At 31.9% G+C, this 22,088-nt stretch overlaps 2 protein-coding genes across 2 annotated transcripts; both read right to left on the minus strand.

Moving 5' to 3' along the window:
* Positions 1-351: 351 nt before the first annotated feature.
* LOC109601847 (guanine nucleotide-binding protein subunit beta-like protein) lies at positions 352-2,391 on the minus strand. The gene is made up of 5 exons (XM_020018133.2): positions 2,231-2,391; positions 1,856-2,064; positions 1,328-1,459; positions 824-1,107; positions 352-643 (listed from the first exon to the last, which is right to left on the minus strand). Exons 1-5 carry the CDS (start codon positions 2,337-2,339, stop codon positions 424-426), a joined length of 954 nt encoding a protein of 317 aa, XP_019873692.1. The 5' UTR covers positions 2,340-2,391; the 3' UTR covers positions 352-423.
* A 6,876-nt stretch (positions 2,392-9,267) lies between these two features.
* LOC109601850 (uncharacterized) lies at positions 9,268-21,464 on the minus strand. The gene is made up of 2 exons (XM_020018135.2): positions 20,873-21,464; positions 9,268-10,220 (listed from the first exon to the last, which is right to left on the minus strand). Exon 2 carries the CDS (start codon positions 10,218-10,220, stop codon positions 9,642-9,644), a length of 579 nt encoding a protein of 192 aa, XP_019873694.1. The 5' UTR covers positions 20,873-21,464; the 3' UTR covers positions 9,268-9,641.
* Positions 21,465-22,088: the final 624 nt, after the last annotated feature.

The raw sequence follows: 22,088 nt of genomic DNA on the forward strand, positions 1-22,088 counted from the left end.
CACAATCGAAATTTCAGTGCTGGGAGAATTTATGGGTCGTTAAATTGGTTGAAAATAAATCTGGATTGTTTTTTCATTTAGCTACACGTCAGATTATTGACCCCCATCGATTTTATAATCGCCATAAATTTATTCATTATCGAATTAACTTTATTTACAAACAATAAAACTTGCTCCGTAACGATCTTTTTATAGAAAAGTTTCTCTATACTCACCAAATGAACACTTTATTTTTATCTATTCTACATTCCCCAAAACCAATATGAAAACTGTTTTAATACTTAAAAACTATTTATTTATAAAAATAAAATACAAATATAACGTATTTACACAACCCGAAAATAATATAACTTATTTTCCAAAAAGACTGGTTTTATTTTTGTACTTAAACATACATGTCATATGTTAAAAAACATTAAAAACTTAATGGGCGGACACGCTGACTTGCCACACCCTGATGGTGTTGTCGGAATATCCAGCGAACAAAGTTTGTCCATCAGTGGACCAAGCCAAAGACAAACATTGAGGAGGCTCAGCCTTGCTGTTCTGAGAGACAACTTCTGGTTTCAATTCTTCAACCATTTCCTTGCTTTCCAAGTCCCAGATTTTGATTGATGGTCCGAAGGCGGCACACAACCAATACCTGAAAAATAAAAACAATTTTGTTAGTATAAATGTTCTCGATGTAAGATGGAAAATAAGGTTTTCGTGTCGGATTCAGTCCCATATCCGCTAACCTCTCACAGATGTCAAGTGGTTAAAGAGTTTTTCATCACATAAACATCCAAGAACGTTAATAAAATTTTGAGTAATAAATATTTACCTGTTGGGAGAGAAGCACAAGGCGGTGATGATATCGTTGTGGTCCAACGTGTGCAGATGTTTGCCATCATTCAAGTCCCACAACATAGCTTTGCAGTCTTTGCCACCGCTAGCGCACAAGCTACCATCAGGAGACACAGTCACTGTGTTCAGGTAGCCAGTGTGGCCGGAATGGTTGATCTTTAGTCTGCAGTTGGTCAGGTTCCATACCTTCACCATGCGGTCCCAGCCGGCCGATACAATAATCGGATTGGCGTGGTTTGGCGAGAATCTCACACATGAAACCTTTTGAAAAGACACACAATCAATAAAAACTCATAAATTAAGATAACACAATAATGAAGTGTTTTAATTCAGATTGAGGAACGCAGTTTGGCAATACACGGCGTCCACACCCAAGAACTAAATTTGATCTCCTTCCATGCAACAACCAGCCAGGTCATGAATTAAACCGTTGACGGGTGCTTTTAAGGAAGGTAAATGTATAAACATTATATAATCTTACCCAGTCAGAGTGTCCATCATCCTGGATGGTGTACTTGCACTCGGCCAAGGTGTTCCACAGTTTGATAGTCTTGTCTCTTGATCCTGAGACGATTTGACGGTTGTCAACCGAAAAAGCGACGCTCAACACATCCTAAACCACAACAAGAAATCTCTATTACAAACAAGAAGCGAAAAATTGTATTATTTATGATATATTACTAAAAATATTGTGTTTAACTAAGAAAACTGTTCTAAATCAGATTGAGGAATGTAATTTTAATATAATCGCATCCGCACCCAGAGATAGATATATTCTTCTTCCTTTTGACAACCAGTAAGGTCACAGGGAACCACAACGGGTGCTTTTTAAGGAAGGACCCAACTTACTGATACTTACTTCACAGTGCCCCACGATAGTTTAACCAAGCGCGTTCTTCTGTCGTCGCAGAAGTCGGAACAATAATAAAAACAAAAAATCTTCTAGCTGTTTTAAACCGGGGAGATTAATCTTAACAACTAACTGACAATTATGACTAAATAGTCAAACCTTTGTGTGGTCCTCGAAGCGTCTGGTGGTTTTGCCGGCGGCCAAATCCCAGAGACGGAGAGTCTTGTCCCAGGAACCGGACAGGGCGTAGTTACCATCGCTGCTCAAAACCACGTCGCTGATGAAGTGAGAGTGGCCATACAAACGTTTTTGCGGTACGCCGTATTGTGTCTCGTCACGTGTCAACTTCCACACAATCAAGGTCTTGTCTGAAATAAAAAATATGGTTATTATATAACAATTTTGTACCTTTTTAATAAAAGGGAGAAACAATACAAGAAGATGGATGCAAAATCATAAAGATTAAATCGGATTAGAAAATCAGTATATAACCTTGATGTCGTCCATTTTTGTTTTTATTTTTTTTAAACTCACCTCTGGATGAAGACAAGATCATGTCAGGGTATTTGGGATTGGTGGCAATTTGGGTGACCCAGCCATTGTGCCCCAAAAGGGTGCCTTTCAACTGCAAAGTTTCAGACATGGTTGATTCGAACTTGGAAACGATCCGTTCACGTCAAGTTCCACGATGAGAAAGAAAGCGGAAACGACTAACCCAACAACGAAAGCTCGGCCCTCTGAAAGCCGCGCTGTAAACTAAAAGCGGACATTTTAAATTTAAACTAATTGGAAATATTTATTGGTACTTTTTAACTCCTAAACATGTATAATGGTTTTATATTGTTTGCCGGTTGATTTAAATTAAATTTTTTTAATACTAAAAATAATTAGACGAAATATCTTTAAAAAACCATGCGTGTGTAAGCGCCATCTGTTTTTTAATAAGTCAACATAGAATAATAGAGAAACATGCAGATGTTAAAAGTAAGGTTATAAAACAATGTGTTCTTTTAAAAATATTTTATGGATATTCACCTAGAAAAGTATATTTTTAAGTGGGAAAATTCAATTTTAATAAAATAGACAAACTAAACTGATCATATCAGTTCACAGGTAAAACAAATGCTGCTACTATTTACATGTATTTAACACTGAAATTAATTGAAACGATATTGTTCATAGTTTTGACGAAAAAAAAAATAATGTAAATAAAAATCAGAATTTTAAAAGATAATTGTGTTTTTTAGTTTAAGCCCTCATTGAAATATCTCCAAAGTCATATATCTGAAAATTAAAATACATTGAGGCGCACATTTATATGTAAAACTGTATTTCTGTATAAGTTTATTTCTCAAGTGCACAGAAAAGATATAGAAACATTTCAAAAGGTGAAAAAAGAAATATAGATAATAGAACAATTAAAAATTCTACATTTGTTTATTTTGTTCTATAACTTAAATAAATCCAATACTAAATTTTTTCCGAATATTATGTACAGGGATGGAAAAAAGTATGGATTATTTATTTATTTAATATGTTTTCCTAATCCACTGTAAATTTGGATAAATCTAACTTACTACAAGATCGGTCTATTAATCACAATGATCATTATATTTACAGGTTTTTACTTTTTTTTTTAATTTGGAATATTTTGTTTGGAATATATATATTGTTACATATATTTATAAAAAATTAACAATAACTCAAATACTTCAACATTTTGTGGCGTAACCTTTGGCTTCCATTTCTGATAGGCATTTTTTCAGTATGGAATCTACCAGTCTCTGCGAAGTATCAACAGAAATTTGTTGACACTGCTCCTGTCTGCTTTGAAGTTCTTGATTACTTTTGTGTTCTATTGCAACGGTCCCAAAAATTTAGATCGGGGAACTGAGGCAGCCATTCAAACAGTCAAGTTTTTCATTATAATTTTAGACATGTGTTTGGGATCGTTGTCTTATTGAAATATCCAACGAAACGGGATCTCTTCCTCAGCAAATGAAAATATGATGTTTTCAAGTATGTCTCCATTTTACCCTCCACTTGAATCAATCAACTTTGGATCGAGAAAAGCGTCCTCAAAGAATAATGCTTCCGCCACCATGTTTAATCGCGGGAAATCGGTATTTAAGATGGTATCGTTGACCGTCTCACAAATGATCCAAAGAAAATAAATTTACTTTTGTAACACCTATTTTGCCTGAGTCCATGACATGTTGGCTTTGGAAATATCAGACGGGACTGTTTTTCTTTGATAGCAGTGTTTTTTTAATTGCAATTCGGCCATGTAGTCCTGCATTAATAAGGCGATTTTCCACTGTTCTGATACTAACATCTAGTTTAAATTGTGTTGAAATTTCCTCCATGATTTGTCTTGATGTTTTGCGAGGATCTTTGAGGGAGAGTCTTTTTGCATTTTTGTCTATCTTGGGAGTGGTTTTTGTGGATGTCCAATTCGTCGAATTTCAACACCACCCTGAATGCGGAATTCACACAAAATCTTTGAAACAGCAATACAAGTAATATTTAATGTTTTAGTCACGTCACGTTACGTTCAGCGACTTTCACCACTCTTTTTCTAAATTGAAGAGAAGAGTAAATAAAATAATAAAAATGGTAAGAATTTAAGTACAATTGACAGCAAATAAAATAATATTCAATACATTTTTCCAAGAAACGTATCCGATAAGACCTAAACAAAAAACGATGAACGGCATTATTTGTATACGAGAGAAAAACAGAAACTAGCGAACATTATTACAACAGATATGAAAAATCCGACATGATAAAAATCCAATTTTTAAAAATATTTCATGCTTTTTCTACCACTGTACATTCAATGAGTCAGTAAGTGGCGTATGGGTGTTCTGTTCATATGACTATAGCTATTTCAGCTCTCACTGAAATAAGCAGAACTGTGTTAAGAACTTCTTGAATACTAGATGATATTAAACCTTGCTTTTCAATATTTTATCACCGTTTTACGGCATTACAGAAAATATGATGGTGGAAACAATTACGACACGACATTGCCGATTGGAATTACTGCTCAAAGTACAATCCAGTCGGAATTTTCAAAAAATTTAAAATTAGTTGAATACAAATATAATACCGGAAAAAGTAAATTAAAATTTTTAACTTCATTACGTTTATAGATAGAGGTATATACAGAAATAACAAATGATTTTCATTTATTTTATTTAAACTGTGGCGGATGAATTGAAGGATATTTGCATTTTCAAAGCTTAGTCTACATATGTCGCCAATATGTACAATATGTCCCATTTGAAAGCAGGTTACCCTCATAAAATTGGAATATTTTGTCCGATTTTGACAAACTTTTGCACACCATGAAATATATACTTACAGTTATATTTTCACAATTGAAAAAAATTGGGGATACCCTCACTTAAAGGATTGACGATTTGGCTATACTTTATCCGTTGACAGGCAAACTTGACGTGTTTTTGGATTTGGTCGAAAGTTCTTTCCCGACTTAATAATAAGTAATATCTCGAGGTACGTTTTGGATGGGCCACCTTGAATATCTTAAATCATTACGTGGGAAAAAGCTTGTTTTATATTTGGTATCTAACATGATTGATATAGAAGCAATGCGTAAACACCACGTCGGAAAGCCTTTTTTATATAATCGAGCAATGCCATAAAATGTATGAAATAACTGAGTCCAACCTTCAGTAGGTGCCAATAAGTCTTTAAAAATTGGGATCAAAAAATACTGATCAAAATGAATATTTTTACTATTGAAATATTTTTCTGGGATTCTTAATAATGGAAATTCAGAAAATGGAAAATTAAACGTGAAAAATCATTCTTTTCATTTATTTATAATCATCGAACTACTATACTTTTTTTTGGAAAAGATTTTCACCGACTAAAAACCCCTTTTCGTAGAATCGGTTCATAATAGCCCCAACCTACAAGGACGCAGCTAAGAGAGAAGGTCTCTTACACCTGTCCGGGAAGTTCCGGGGACGGTAGTTTACCAATCTTGAAATTTCGGGATTGGGATAAGTAAACTACTACACAACACCCATAAACTACTATACCTATACAGTCTTAACTAAAAGTACTGCTTTTACCGACTAATATCCATCTGACTTAACGTATTGTAATTAACATAATTGTTACTTTTTCGTGGATATTTCAAATACTAACTTAAAAAGAAACTACCGAAAATTTTAGTCTACAATTCTTTTTCCATACAATACGTGTGAAATTTCTCAAAACTTGTAAGATAATGTATTAACTATTTCAAGTTAAATCATTTGACTTGAATTATTTTACGACATACTGGCGCCATCTAGAAGAAATTTTGCACCAAGATAAGTAATTTGTATATTACAGGTGTCTGTTATTTGTAAAAGACAATTTATTAATGGTTTGCGTTATAACATATAGAGGTGTTCTTTTCACAACAGTTTTCATAAATGAGGAATAGAATAAAAAGAACATATTCTGCATTTACAATCAAGGCTAATACATTTGTATATCAGATGGAGCTTGCATCACTGATTGGACGTTTCATCATTTAAACTACTTTTTTTATAATTTAATTTAAATTCTTCAATTAAACACTGTGTAACATTGTTATTTTTGTTCAAAAAATTGTAATCTGCAGATTATAATATAATACAAAATAAATAAAAAATTTCAAATAGGTGTCATTAAGTTATTTCTAAAAATGGTTGAAACAAGAAATGGTTTAGAATATTTGTTTAGCCATGAGTAAGGGACATGAAAAGATTTACTTACAAAACATTAATCCTGATATAGACAATGTTGAATACTGGGTGTAAAATGTTAACAAGGTAAGGAAAAGTTGAAATTGCAGAGAAACATAGGGACATCATTAAAACACCCAAAATTATATGTTTTAAAATACTAAATGTAGAAATTTTCTAATTTATTATTTAATTTATTAATATTTTTATAACATTTCAAACACAATCTTTTATATTTTTGATTTAAGTAAAATTTGAAAAATATATAATTTTTATTATAGTGGAATATCGTTTAAAATTTATAAAATATAAATTATATTAATAATATTAAATTTCAGTGGGAAGAACGAAATATTGTACTCCGGAAATCTCAAAATTACCAACGTTTCTAAAAGCTTAAGATGCTCCCGAAAAATAGTTTACAATGTTATTAATAAATATGAAACAACACATATATTTGAAAATACAACAAGAAAACGTCATAACAAAAAAAAAACAACTTCTTTTACAAATAAATTTGAAGAACAAGTAAACGAAATCCTTTCTTCTCTACTAAGCAAATAAAATTTGAATTAATTGAGTCATGTAATATGAATTTGTCTAGTAGCGCAATCAGACATTGACTGAACGAACAAAACTATTTCGTATTTCAATGAAGTAACCATACTGAAGTTTGTACGAACATATATTATGTTCTTGTTAAGAGTACTTTGCAGTGATGAATCTAAGATCAGATGGTAAACAATATCTTCGTCGTCCTTCAAATAAAAGTTTGAATCCCATATATACTAAAAAAACTTTTGAAACACGGTGAAGGAAACGTTATGGTTTGGAGTTTCTTTTCTTGGCATTGTATAGTACCATTACAGAGAATTATTGTTAACATGAGTCGTTTCATGTATAGAGATACAATGGAATCATTTGTCATGATAATGATCCAAAGCATGCGCCCAAAGTTGTTGAAAATTTGTTAAAAAATAATCATATTCTTCGTTTAGTTCGCGTATAGGTCTGTCTAGATCTAAATCCAAATGAAAATTTATGGATGGACGTTAAGTCTTGATTAAAACTCCAAAACTATCAAATTAAGATGAATTAGGGTTATTAATTGAAGTCCCGGTACTTAAATTCAAACGATTGTTGTTGATATCTATTCCTTGCGGTTTACTGGCGATTGTAACAAACCCTACCAAATATTAACAAATTTTTAAAGTTATGTATAAACTAAGTAAAAATATGTGCTATGTTTCTGACACCCCCACGTTCCTTATTTATTTTGTTTAAGATTTAATTTTAATTTAATAATATTTTAATTGTACATTTCAGGAGAAAAATAAAAAAAAAAACAAATTATGTTATACATAGTAGTATTGATTTAGATAAAATATTAATATTCACTTGAACATTAGGAATAAATTTACTGTTTTAGTTAACACTATTATTAAAATAAACAAATAAATAAATTGCTTTTGGGATTAAAAAATTTAAATTCGATTCGGAATCAATCCGCAAGACTATTTTCACAAGTGACACTAATAATTCGCATCATTATCCATTTTTTTTCGGCCGTTTCAGTTCTCGTTCGATTGTGTCTCGGATCCGATCCATTCAATTTTTTTCTCTCGGCCTTACAATAGAAACCGTGGACGGTAATTAGCACCAATTATGAACGATAGAAATTCGGGCGAGACGACAAAAAAAAATGTAAGAATCGGGACCGCAACACCTGAGACGACAATGCCGATAAGAAATTCGCACGATCCATCCTCGATTTTATGGATTAGCGGTTTCGCAAACGTCCGAAAAATTGTGACCCCCATAATTTTTATTCGGATCGCGAATCGCTTTCCTATGCACATCTTTGTCGGGCGCCGAAAACCCGAGGGCTTCCTGCCCGGAATTTAATGGGGATCATTTCGTTCGGTACCCCGCGCAAATTACATACAATAAAATAATTGAATAATTTACATACTTCATTACGGGAATTACGACGATGGGCTGACGCCTCCTTCGTGCGGACACGCGGCCTTGGACGGAAACAATTACCCGAACCCGATGCAAATTTTTTGGTGTTTTTTTAACCTTCCCCCTCTCGATACTCCGCCTCTCAATTACCGCAGGACGGATTCCAAAAATTAATACAATTTTTTTTTTAAGTTTTCACTTGACCCAGAAATGGACAAAGGCGATTTTTTTCGACAAAATCATCAGACTCCTTGATGACATGAAAAGAATCGACACGAGCCATTAATTATTGTGAATTGAGAATCTGGGATCATTGTTGAATCCGTCAACCGCTCCGATTATATGGTAATGTCTTTTGAGAAATAATTGTGACGTGAATTTGTTCTTGATAGCCACAAAAATTATAATTGCCAGTGAAAGTTGGACGTTTCGTAAATGGGCATTATTTCAAATAATTTTGGTTGATTGCGGCTAAATCTGTCAGGATTTTGATTAATTGGAATTTTTTTTATTGAAATGTGGCACGAGAAACATATTATAGATATTTATTTTAATTTCCCTGTTAAAATACGTGTACGCCTTTAATATCTCTTTTTATTTATAATTTATTACTCGAAAACGTTTCTTGCTTCAATGTTTATCGATAATTGATTACTTAAATTAATATTGTTTTATTTAAATACATTCAATTATTTTTTTTTTTTTGTTACTTTCCTATAACTACAGTTACATTTTTTGTAATCAAGGAGGATATCTTGAAAAGTAAAACAATTTTTTTAATATAAATAGTTTTATTGTGATGTTCTTATATGATTCGATTACATCTAATAAACATTAAGAAAATATAACTATTTACACGATTCAGTATACAATATAATTTAAATAAAATTCGACTAATCTAAATAAATAACATTAAATAAATAATAATATTAAACTATCTATCTATTATTGTCGTTTTTTGTTGCCTTGATGAATTTTCGAGGTGTTATTATATTGTCTGACTTGGCTACATCCAAAATAATATTTTAAAAACTATAACACTTAAAATCTAGTCATTAAATAATATTACAGACACATTTTTACATAATTTATCATAATAAATTCTAATGACTCAATTATATCCTTTTTTAAAAAAAAGCTTACTGTAAAATTAATTTAAGAACCGTCTAATTCAAATATTGAAAAACATTAATCGCAACTTCCACACCACAGTGGGAAATCCTCAACTAATTGAATTAAGGGTAGAAATTCTGCAGAGCATCGCCGTATAAAGAATTATACGAATCCCTGAGCACAAAAATATCCTCCGGCTTTCCGTTAAATACGTATTGTCCAGGCAACCTGTGAATATTCGAATCAGGAATTGGTTTTTTGGTCGGTTTCGGCGGCAGCTCCGTGGGTGCGGGGAAGGTATCCATCGCCCCCGTCCACTGGTAGATCCCGTTCGGCTTCCCGTTCGATATAAAACTGACCGGCACGTTCACGAACTGGCTCATTGGGTTTTGGGGCGGCTGCGACATGTACCCCAATCCCGGATAGTACATGTACGGCTGTGGGGGTAGTCGTATGTAATAGATCGGTGAGTTATATTGGGGACGGGGCTTGGGACGTCTTCGTCCCGGCAACGTTCTGCCCAGGTCGTTTTCTTCCAGGCCCAATATGTAATCGGAGTCGTAGTTGTTGTAGTCGACCATTTCCGGTTGGATGTAGTCGAAGAAGGGTAAGTTTTTGGCTTTCCTGTCGGACGTTTCGACCGGGGCCGAAGACGCCAATGTCAGGACGAAGAGGAGTAACAATGGCTGGTACAACTTCATCTGCAATAAAACGTCACGTTTATTAATCAAATTCAAGGTTATTAATTTGAAAAAAATTGTTAATTAGATTGTGGTCGTATTTTTATTACAAATCATGCCGGTTGTATTGTGCTACAGAAGGTGATCGATATCTTGTAATTAGATTTTAGGCGCCGTATTTTCCGTGTCGGTTTTGTTGATGGGCGTTTTCACGGGTGGTCCACGCACATCAACGTTCCGACAAATTAGAGTTTTAGCATATGTAAATTGATTAATTGGACTAGAAATTTCGATTCAAATTCCAACCAAAAACTGGTAATTCAGTGAAATTTTATAAATGAAATTGTTTACCTTTTAACTCTTTTACATATTTTAAATTTTTGCACACAACTAAAGATATTTGTAAAAGTATTTAAGTTTTTTATATACATTTAAAACATATGTGAAATATTCTTAACAATTTTAATTGAAAAAACATTTATAATTTTTCCTAAACGATTTCGTATATAATTCAGAGAACTGTGGGACTTCCCCAAGCAATTTTGTTTAAAATCCACAACAGATGTGACAATTCCTAAGCAATTTTATATAAGATTAAGGTAAAAAATTAAATTAATTAATTTTTAAATTTGCTAAGCTGTTTTGCACATAATTTAAACACTTGTGACATATTCTAAATAATTTTATATAAAAAATTAGGTACCTATAATATAATTTTGACAGTTGTGAAATTTCTAATGAGGTTTTTACGTAATTCAAACATTTGTATAAGCAATTTTGTATATGATCCAAGCAGTTGTGAAATGTTCTAAGCAATTTTGTATATATTTGAAACAATGTGAAATATTCTGAGCAGTTTTGAATAAAAGTAAGAGTTGTACAAGATCCTGTATATAATTCATACAGTCGTAAAATTTCTTAAGCAGCTTTGTATATAATTCAAACAGTTGTGAAACTTTCTAAGAAATTTTGTATAAAATTAAGACAGTGTTAAAATTTTCTGAACATGATTCAAACATTTGTATAAGCAATTTTGTATAAGATTCAAGCAGTTGTGAAATATTCTAAATAATTTTGTATATATTTGAAACAATGTGAAATATTCTGAGCAATTTTGAATAAAAGTAAAAATTGTACAAGTTCCTGTATATAATTCATACAGTCGTGAAATTTCTTAAGCTGCTTTATATATAATTCAAACAGTTGTGAAACTTTCTAAGCAATTTTACATAAAATTAAGACAGTTTTAAAATTTCCTGTATATGATTCAAACATTTGTATAAGCAATTTTGTATATGATTCAGGCAGTTGTGAAATATTCTAAGCAATATTGTATATATTTGAAACAATGTGAAATATTCTGAGCAATTTTGAATAAAAGTAAGAGTTGTACAAGTTCCTGTATGTAATTCATACAGTCGTAAAATTTCTTAAGCAGCTTTGTATATAATTCAAACAGTTGTGAAACTTTCTAAGAAATTTTGTATAAAATTAAGACAGTGTTAAAATTTTTTGTATATGATTCAAACATTTGTATAAGCAAGTTTGTATATGATTCAGGCAGTTGTGAAATATCCTAAGCAATTTTGTATATATTTAAAAAGAATGTGAAATATTCTGAACAATTTTGAATAAAAGTAAGAATTGTACAAGTTCCTGAATATAATTCATAGAGTCGTGAAATTTCTTAAGCAGCTTTATATATAATTCCAAACAAAACTTTTTAAGCAATTTTGTATAAAATTAAGACAATGTTAAAATTTCCTGTATATGATTCAGAAAGTTTTGAAATTTTGTAAGCAATTTTGCAGTAATAAAATGTTCTAAGTAGTTTAGTACACAATTAATATATTTGTGAAACTTCCTAAGCAACTTTGTTTACAATTAACTCAATTACAAGATTTCCTAAACAATTTTGCTTATAATTATGATAGTTGAGAAGTTTCCTGAACAATTTTTTATATATTATAATTAATACAATTAAGAGATTTGCTAAGCAATATTGTTTACAATTAAGACAATTGTGAGACTTTCTAAGCAATTTTGTATACAATTTATACAGTTACATTTGATTGAATTTTAGTATTATTAGTGAAATAGTAAATGGTGTCGATACGGTATAAACAAATAAAACGCCCTTATAAGGAGATGGCCTGAAAGCTCGATTTCTCGACATTAAAATCGTCGTTGGGAGTCGCAATTAATTCTTCCATCGGGAATCCGCGATTGATTTTATGCCCATGAGAAACGTCGAAACGTTTCCTCAATCGAACGGACATTAAAATCAAACCGCGAATTTACGATCGTTAGCCCGCACTTAAATTCATTTTCATTATGCCTGTAATAATCGTTTCGGATTCGATTTATGTCCTTTTACTGTTAAAATCGTAAACGCACGATTTACGAATCGCAACGGTCGTATATATTTATTTATGGATTCGCAGAGGGAAAAGAAATGGTGAACTTTCGTTGCCGGCGCGTGCCATATGGTAAACGACCGCGAGTTATGCAAATGAGGAAAACAACCGCGGCGATTAAAATATTAATAACGTACAACTAATTACGATTTTTACGGCAGAATAAGAAAAAAACTGGTAGCGATTTACGACTTTCGCAGCAGTAAAAGTGTTCGAAACCTCAACCGTCCCGAACTAGGAAATAACAACAAGAAAATGCAACCCCGTATGGGCAAATAAATTAACGAAGCAATTACCAGATGTAATTTATGCATCGTATGTGACGGTTACATTAATTAAACGAATTTGTAACGATTGTAAAATTTGCATTCACTTTAATCTGATTCGGATTAACGTTTTAATTCTTCTAATCAATGGTCCATCGGGCGCCACCGTTGCGACTAAACGCCTCATTTATTTATTAATGTTGCTTGTTTTCCTGTTTTCGTACCTTGCCGGGGATTTATTTTATATGTTAATCGCATTTTTAATTGGACCGTGAATCCTTGTTTTCAGTTATGTTTACTGTTTCAGCTTAATTATCGTTTTGGTAAAGACTGAACAAGTGTTTTAGAAACATAGAAACCATAAAAATATATGTACGTATATATTTATTCTATTATAATTTATAATAAAAAAACCCATTATAAACTAAAATTCTTTCATCTGACAAAACCTTAAAATTACCATACTAATTAAGTTGTTGGCGATGAACAAACGTTTTAGTAGCGAGAGTATGTTAAAGTGGTAATATATAAATTTTTCATCATCATAAAATCAGAAAACTGCCGCTTTCAACTAATTAGTAAACGTCCTCGAGTTGACAATAGAAATCACATAAAATGGATTATTGGACGTCAATAAGGAATTCTACGTTCTGGGTTAAGTTACCACATGGTTGCAATTAAAAAAAAAAAAAGACACACACACAAACACATTAATCGTGTTGTGTCAATACAGATGAATTTTGGAGAAATCTTTCAAACTTATTCACATTCTCAAGATGATAATCTAATTCAAACACAACAGGATGCTGATGTGGTACAGATTAATTCCACATGCAAATTGCTCTGTACTACATTTAAAACCGAGTGATTTACTCTTATACTTCTCGGTCTTGTTTGAAATCCCCCGTGACTAATCAGCTAGATTAATTCAACTTTCAACAATCCACTATATATATTTTTTACTGACCACTCCAAAGGCCAATTGGAATGAAGATCTAAAACAAACACACGTTTGTTAACTCAAGGTAATGCAAACAGCAACCTTGTGCATTATTTTGATAGGACCCACTCGATAATACAGGACAAGGAAACCGAATTAATGTTATTGATTATTGATTTTAACGGTTTCTGCACTGATCGCAAACAATGCGACTTTCATTGCCGTGAACTGGAACAACTGTAACTGTCGCAAAGTTATTGGAGTTTGGCCAATCGCAGAAGAAATGCCATCGTTCCTCGGTCCGTTTGCGTCGTATGAAAGTCGCACGTTGGTTTATCAAAGGGTGTCGCAAAATTTAACATTCATCGGTTCGAACAATGCAAACGAGAGTTCGCTTCCTCGTTTACTCAACACGGAAATTGATTACAGCAGCATTTTAATTGACACGAGCCGTAAACGTTTTATGTGCCTTCGTTTAATGGTCCCCATTGTCGTTTCGCATTTATTAGACATTGGTGTTTGGTCTTTCAGGTGACTCAAAAATGTGTCACATCCCTCTGAAAACGTATTCGATAATTTCAGTTATTCACGCACACGTTGCGCAGCGGTTGTTTGCTTATGGTCAATCAAGTTAGCACCGTAATAACTCATGCAGAGCATATGTTAGTCAAAACCTATTGACGTAAATTGCCAAAGCGATCGACGAGATCTACAGTTAATTAAATACACGTTATTGTGGACAATGAAGTCGAACTGTTATTCGATTTTTTTTTTTTTTTCATTAATTCCTGTAATTTTTGGGGTGGCTCCAAATGAAGTCGGTTACGTGGAACGCGGGTTCACTGGGTTAAACGTTTCGGTTGTTTACACCATGAAGGTCGCAATTTACGAGCGAGTTTTTGCGTTGAGTTCGATTAACTTTTAAGGATTCATCTCGGGGTCTTCTTGCACGATTCTAATTACGATTTTAATTTTTTTCAGACGGATGCCTTTTTTTTTGGTGTGGGCACCGGGTTTCGATCATTTAACGTGTCCATTCGGTGCGCAATGACATTTTCTTCACCTACACAATACACCGGTATTTGCAGTGTTCCGCGAGCGAAAAGAACAAAAAATAACAATTTGTCTTACAAATTACAGTGGTTTTTGTTTCTTTAACCGTCGACTGTTAACCGACCATTGTTCGGTCGAACGTTTTTCTTTCACATCTGCGCCCGCGGAACGGGAACACTCTGGAGAACTAGGAAGGACAAATATCAACTAGTTCGCACAAAAGAAAGCAACAATACGAGGAACTCTCATGCGTGCGTTGTGTGATTTATTCGAAAAAAATCCGTTACAACTGTTCTTATTTATTTTAGGAACGTTCATCTCTCTTCTGAAATCTTAAATAAATCCATCCGTTTTATCTGTGTTTTTTTATTTTTCCTCTCGCGTTTTTCCTCCCGTTGCAGCATGCGATCGTATCTTTCATGTTGTGTCAGTTCATATTAATATTTATTCCGATGTGGTTGTTAATCCGGCCTGGGATGCACGTTCGTGATTATTTTATTTATGGCCGATTATGCTGTCGATTCGCATTAACGAATTAGCATTGATCGTTTAATCGGGCTACTGGTTCGCAACCGCGGACGACTGTCCGATTAAATAATCGCAGCGCTATTTAATCTGACGATTTTTCAATTATTTCACTGAACTTTAAACTATTACATTTAGGAAATTCAAGGATATTTAAATATCTTTGTTAGGTGCTGTTTAAACACGTGGTACCAAGTTTTTTTGCACCGACATTTAATAAGTTTGCTAAACTTATAATTGAAACTTTTTGCACAACCAAATTTAATTTGAATTGTCTTGCACAAAGAAATGATATATAAATAAGCAACATTTTTGATTATTGTAAAATGGTAATGTTTAAATATGCAATAATGCTTAAATTTGGTACATTTATTAAACACACTAAACATTCACAGTAACTTAGACCAAATATTAATTAACATTATATAGCACATAATGGCAAGTAATGTATAGTAGACTCGTTAAAAATTAAATTTCCTGCGACGCCTCCTAAAAATATTGCGTTTGTTGAGAAAACACTAGGAATTTTTTTTTAATCAAAACATTTTGTCTAAAAATGACATTTTTATTTGAAGAACCTAAATAAATAAAAACTTAAAAACAAAATATAATAATACTCCTCATAGACGAACACGAGAAATATTAAGACATGTGCACAAATAACGAAACATTTAAAATTTTTCTTGAAGCTATTAGTTGAAATATATCACTGAAAATAGTAATAATAACGATGTTCCATTGTCAATAATTTTAAAATGTTAAAAAAAATTACAATTACATGTTTAATAAGGAATGATTTCACCAAAAAATTAATTTAGATCGTTTTGAGGCACGTGTTGTTGGGATAAAAAAAATCCTAGTGTTTTTTCATTAAAAGGAAGCTTTTTAGGGGGCGCCGCTAGCAATTTAATTTTTAACGACCAGTCTAATGTGTATTACAAATATTTCTTGACTAGATAGAGAAAAATACTTTAAAAGGTTAGATTTTTTTCAAAACGTTGATTCACACAAACCCCATTTTAACGTATCTGTAATAATTTTTTAATTTTTTTTTTCGACAAACCGTCTAAACATTTCAGCAGGAAGTTCTTAACGTAGTTATTTCCAGAGAAATATATTTTTCTAATTTCGAAATAATATGTCAAACTTTTTTATTTGGAATGGAAGTCAATTTGAGCTTGCCTTTAAATTGTCGAAAGAAATCAAGTTATCCAAAAATATATAATTTCTGATACATTTCTAAATTTCAGGATAATTAATATTATTGTTTATAAAACACTAAAAGTTTTTTCTAATTTCGAAATAATATGTCAAATTTTTTTATTTGGAATAGAAATCAATTTGAGCTTGCCTTTAAATTATCGAAAAAAATCAAGCTATCCAAAAATATATAATTTGTGATACAATACAGGGACATTTCTAAGTTTCAAGATAATTAATATTGTTGTTTATAAAACACTAAAAGTTTTTTATAATTTCGAAATAATATGTCAAACTTTTTATTTGGAATGGAAGTCATGTTGAGCTGCCTTTAAATTATCGAAAAAAATCAAGCTATCCAAAAATAAATAATTTGTCATACAATATAGCGACATTTCTAAATTTCAAGATAATTAATATTGTTGTTTATAAAACACTAAAAGTTTTTTCTAATTTCGAAATAATATGTCCAAAGTTTTTTATTTGGAATGGAAGTAATGTTGAGCTTGCCTTTAAATTATCGAATAAAATCAAGCTATCCAAACTCTCATGAAAATTGTTACATAATTACTAATATTTAAACAAATTATCAGTGGTTAAGATACGTTAATAATACTTTCCTCAAATATCGTATTAGTAATATCTCGAAATTTGCCTGAATTTCTGGATATACACTTATGGTTTTCACTTGAAATAAAAAAATTGCACATAATTTGAAATTTTAAGATATATTTTTTTGAGGTAAATATCTGATTAAATTAAACAGGAAAGTTATTACAACTTTTCGAAAGCTACCAAAATGATAATTTTCGTAGATATTTCAAAATCACTTGCAGATTAAAATTCAGTTTGCGGCAATAAACTTAAAAAAAAGAACATAAGTGAACATTTTTTCCACCAAGCTTGAAATGACCAAAAAAAAAAAAAACCAAAATGGACAATACTTTTAAATCCATCTGATAATGTTTTGCACAACTCCATTTTGAATTTAAACCGTGCCTTATTGCACCAACGTGAACATATTGTACTAGCCCAACCAAATTGAATTTAAGCAATAAAATTTATAACAAATAACAGTTGTAAAACATAGTTTTGTGTTGCAAATCAAACCGTATAATAAGCATAAATATGGGTCAGTTGTGTTAGATTTATCCGTTGCGGGTTTCGGTACATGAAAATTGTGAGGTAGACGAATGATTTTTTTCTTGATTGACGACACCGTTACGCAATTCGTTACATAACAAATGTGTGTTTTCGGTAGCTGTCTACGATTTAATCATGAAATGGTTAACTGTCGACAAATTGTTGCCGACGAAATCCGTATTACGTCCAATTATCGCACATGGGAATAAAAAAAAAATGGCGGACAGTAAACAACGGTTAGAGTGGTAAATTGATCGGAAATTCGCGAAATGATTCATGCCAATTAGCATGTTCGAACGATCGGTTCTGTTAGTCGAACAAACACTGATTACTCAATCAAAACCTGGCGTTCTAATGGTGTTTACAGTAAATTTCGAAACTGTATTGACCATTTCGCTGACAAGTGTTTCTGGTGATGAGTAAAAAAAAAACGGCGGGCCGTGCGTGTTGTTAAGTTGCTATGACAAACCGGACTTGCCGGTGTAAATTACAAATGATTATTGACAATTTTAGTTAAGTGGTCGAGCGTTTTTAGTCAGTTTTAGTGGTAAAACGACAAAAGGTACAACAAACCCATAAAACATAACCTTGTTATCGTCGCTGCAAAAACAGAAAAAGAAAAAAAAATCGACAACCACTAATGAGTGATAAGATCAAGAACCGGAGCACCTCTACCAACTCTAACAACCACCAATAAAGCCGCGTCCATCGAAAAAAAAAACAACGCTTCCGAGAATCATAAGCACAATAAAATTACGGTCGGAACGAGGCGCGATGATACAATCGTCCATAAAATTAAGCTCCGCGCTGCGGGCTCATTTCTCCCGCTGGACGCGAAATTTGTTCCCACTCCGCCTTTAATCACCCGAACCTCTGAAATTTCTGCGAAGGGCGCGCGTACGGTCATTGTGCAATGGAAAGAAAGGAGACCAATGAGGTAAAATAAATAAAAAAAAAAATGCGCCCATCCGACCCGATCTAATTGCGGTGGAGCGTTTACGTGATTGCGGCCGTTTGAGAGCGATTAAAAAACTGCCAAGATTTATGTTGGTCCGTTCGTTTTTCCATGTCTTTTTGTCTATCGTTGTTTATTAATTTTCAACTGCACGATTATATCAATTGCAATGTTGTTAACGTAATTTGTGACTTGTCGACGATTATGTATTTAAATGAACGGGAAGGAACGACGATAAATATTAATGAAGACTGTGAATACGTTTCGGTTTTTGTTTTTCTTTTCGAACGTCACGAGAAGTATTAGATTTAAAAAGGGACCGTCAACCGTAAAACTGACACGGGAAAATGGATCAAAAGTGAAAGTTTCAATAAAATAAAAATCAATAAATTCCCATTAGTTTCTTATGTGGACCAAATTGATCACGTACCGAACACTTAATAAATAACAGTGTTATTATGAGCAATAACTGAAATGGAAATGCCTAATCAATTGCTCTGGACTTTTTCGAATCGTTCAAATGAAAGTTTCGTCAAAAAACTAAACCGATCGTTAATAAATAAATAGGTTTTTTCTGCTTTCTATTAAATTATTTAGGGGTGATTGAAAAATGCGACGACATTTATAATTTATAAAAAAAAAAGTGAAAGAGAAAACAGATTCGGTTTCGGTCAAAGTGTTAATTAGATGCGAAACAACCATCAATTACAAACACCTATGTTGTACAATTATTTCGGTATTAAGGAAGTGTGTTAGTACGTATTTTCTATTTATAAACTGTTAAAAAATTGTAAAAGTAATTCGGTGAAAATGTTGTGTTATAAATATAAATTAAAACGTCGGAAAAAGTTATTTTTTCTTACAAAAGTTATACAGCAATTAAACGGATGAGTTGGTTGTTTTTAATGGTGCAATTGGTTTTATTACCATTATTTTAATTGAACACGGAACAAAAAAACTAAATATCAATTAAATTAATGGGATTATACACCTGAAAAAAACTAACAACTTTAATTGTTGGTTATTATCTTTATTAATGATACTTCTGAATTTTTTATCATATAATTATTGTTATAATAAAAGAGTAGTTTTTGGCTGTGAATAGAAAATAATGATTCTAACTGACTTTTATTATTTTATAAATTATATATACATATTTATTTTAATTAAATTATTAAAAACAAACTAATTATGTTAAATTTCTTTAATTTTTTAAATTATTTTATGGCATAAAAATGTTGTTTATAAAAAAATTCATTTTTATAAATATACACATACGCATAAAACTAATTTTAAAATTTTATTATTTTAAAAACTTACATTCCATATTATTTTATGCATTGCGAATATTATTAAAAAAAAATGAAAAACCTTAATAATAAATAAATTAATAATAAAAATAATAATTAATATTCAAATGCGAAATTGCTTTTTCATTATAAGTAAGAAATTGGTTTTTAATGAAAAAGAAATTTTCTTTCATACATAGTAATAATTTTATAATAGTAAAATTTTATTTTCTATTTTTTTAAATTATTGTTTTAATATTTAAATATATAATCAATTATAATAAAATATATTCAATATTTTTTATTTATTAACTTAAAATATTAATATAAAGAGTTTAAATTTTAATGATTAATTGATTAATGTATTTTATAAATTCCAAATAATAATAATAATACTAATAAAATATATTATTAACAATAATATTAATAAAATATAAAAATTATATTTATATGATTTTTTTTAATTTTAATTTTTAGAAATTATCTATTAAAGGAAAACCATTTTTTTGTTTTTTTTTAATGCTATTTAAGTGAAATAAATAAACTATAAGTTGTAGTAAATTTGAATTTTTCACAGTAAATAGTTAATATTGAAAATTTTGACTCAATTTATTTTTATCAAATTTTCAATATATATATATATATATATATATATATATGTATATTTTAATTATATTTATTTGGTGCTATTATTTAAATTAGAATTCAAAAAATTTAAAATTTGAGATTTAAAGATAAATCATATATATTTAAAAAATACAAAAAAATGTAATTCCCTTTAATTAAAAAATTAAAGAATTTTAATCATAATAAACTTTTTTAAAAAGTTGTTTAATTGTTTAATTAAAAAATGTTAACAAAAAAGTATAAATGTAGTTTACCAACCTCAAATAATTTCAGCCACTTCACAATAAGAACCAATCGAAAAAAAATCGTCAATTGAAAAGTCCCAAAAACTCCTGCTATCAAAACCAGGAAGTCGCCAAACAATCGTACCGATGGAACTGAGATGCAAAAAAAAACTCAAGCGCACCGACTCCTAAATATAGCGAACGAGAACGATCCTCCTAAGAAGACGCGGACGGCCTTGCGCGACCTTGCACCATTACCGCCGTCACTCGTGTGTACGCGCGCCAACAATCTCCTTCTCGGGTTCCGTCCAATTTACGGTACTCAGGGTTCCCTTGGTTCGATTACTTTTTCGTCGCGGGCCGCCTGGACACTGTGCCCGCGGATTACGCCGCCGTCCGTCTTATACGGGGCTCCCGGGTGGGGGCAACGATTGTTCGGGAAATGTTCTCTTCTGCTCACACACGCACACGACACCAAGATCATCCTCAACCAGTACCTCATTAGGCTGTTGTACTTCTTTGGGACCGCACTCTTTTGATTTTAACATTCCATTATTGCCACTGCCAAACTTTCAACTTGCTGATGCAAGTGCACTTGACAATAATTCTCGCCCCGGGGGCAGGAAACTTCGTTATTTTTCTTTACATGATCCTTTTGGTGTGGTTGCTAAGGTTGGCATAATGAAACAAACTTTCAAAATTTTCTTAGTGATATTCACCCGTCAAAACAAACTTGACATAAAGTACACGATGGAGAAACGTCTTGGTCGAATGGCGTCGGTAGCAAAACGTTTCATGTTTTCCGCGCGCAAAACCACCCTGCACATATCGCCGTTCGTTCGCAAGGAAATATCCGATTCCTACCAGATATTTTTGCTGCGCTCTCACTTGTATTTTCTGCGATTTGTCAACTTTTCCAAAATGGTGTTCGACGCCTCCAAGAAGACGATTGTCGACGTGTCACCAGAGGCGAAGGAAGAATTGACCCGGCAGATCAAACGACAGAACTTGCAGGAGGAGAAGGTGATGCTGATTGAAGGCTGTCAAACTGTCAAGAAGCAGATCGAAGAGATCGAAGTCAAGGAGCGTGCCAAAACGATTTTCGAGGTGTGCAAGAGACTACTCAGTAGAAAATGATTCGTGCGATATTCAATTTGCGTTTGTGTTTTGTAGGGTTGTGACGAAATTTCGTAAAATTGAATTAAAATTATACCCTTAGGTAGTACTAATAGAATTATAATAAGAGGTTG

This window comes from Aethina tumida, chromosome 1 (genome assembly GCF_024364675.1).
Source record: "Aethina tumida isolate Nest 87 chromosome 1, icAetTumi1.1, whole genome shotgun sequence".
Lineage (NCBI taxonomy): Eukaryota > Metazoa > Arthropoda > Insecta > Coleoptera > Nitidulidae > Aethina > Aethina tumida.

Coding starts and splice junctions, on each gene's coding strand:
- LOC109601847 (XM_020018133.2), bottom strand. CDS start 2,339: ATGTCTGAAACTTTGCAGTTGAAAGGCACCCTTTTGGGGCACAATGGC. Junction 1,108..1,327: donor ATGATGGACACTCTGACTGG/GTAAGATTATAT, acceptor TCTTTTCAAAAG/GTTTCATGTGTGAGATTCTC. Junction 644..823: donor TTGTGCTTCTCTCCCAACAG/GTAAATATTTAT, acceptor TTTATTTTTCAG/GTATTGGTTGTGTGCCGCCT.
- LOC109601850 (XM_020018135.2), bottom strand. CDS start 10,220: ATGAAGTTGTACCAGCCATTGTTACTCCTCTTCGTCCTGACATTGGCG.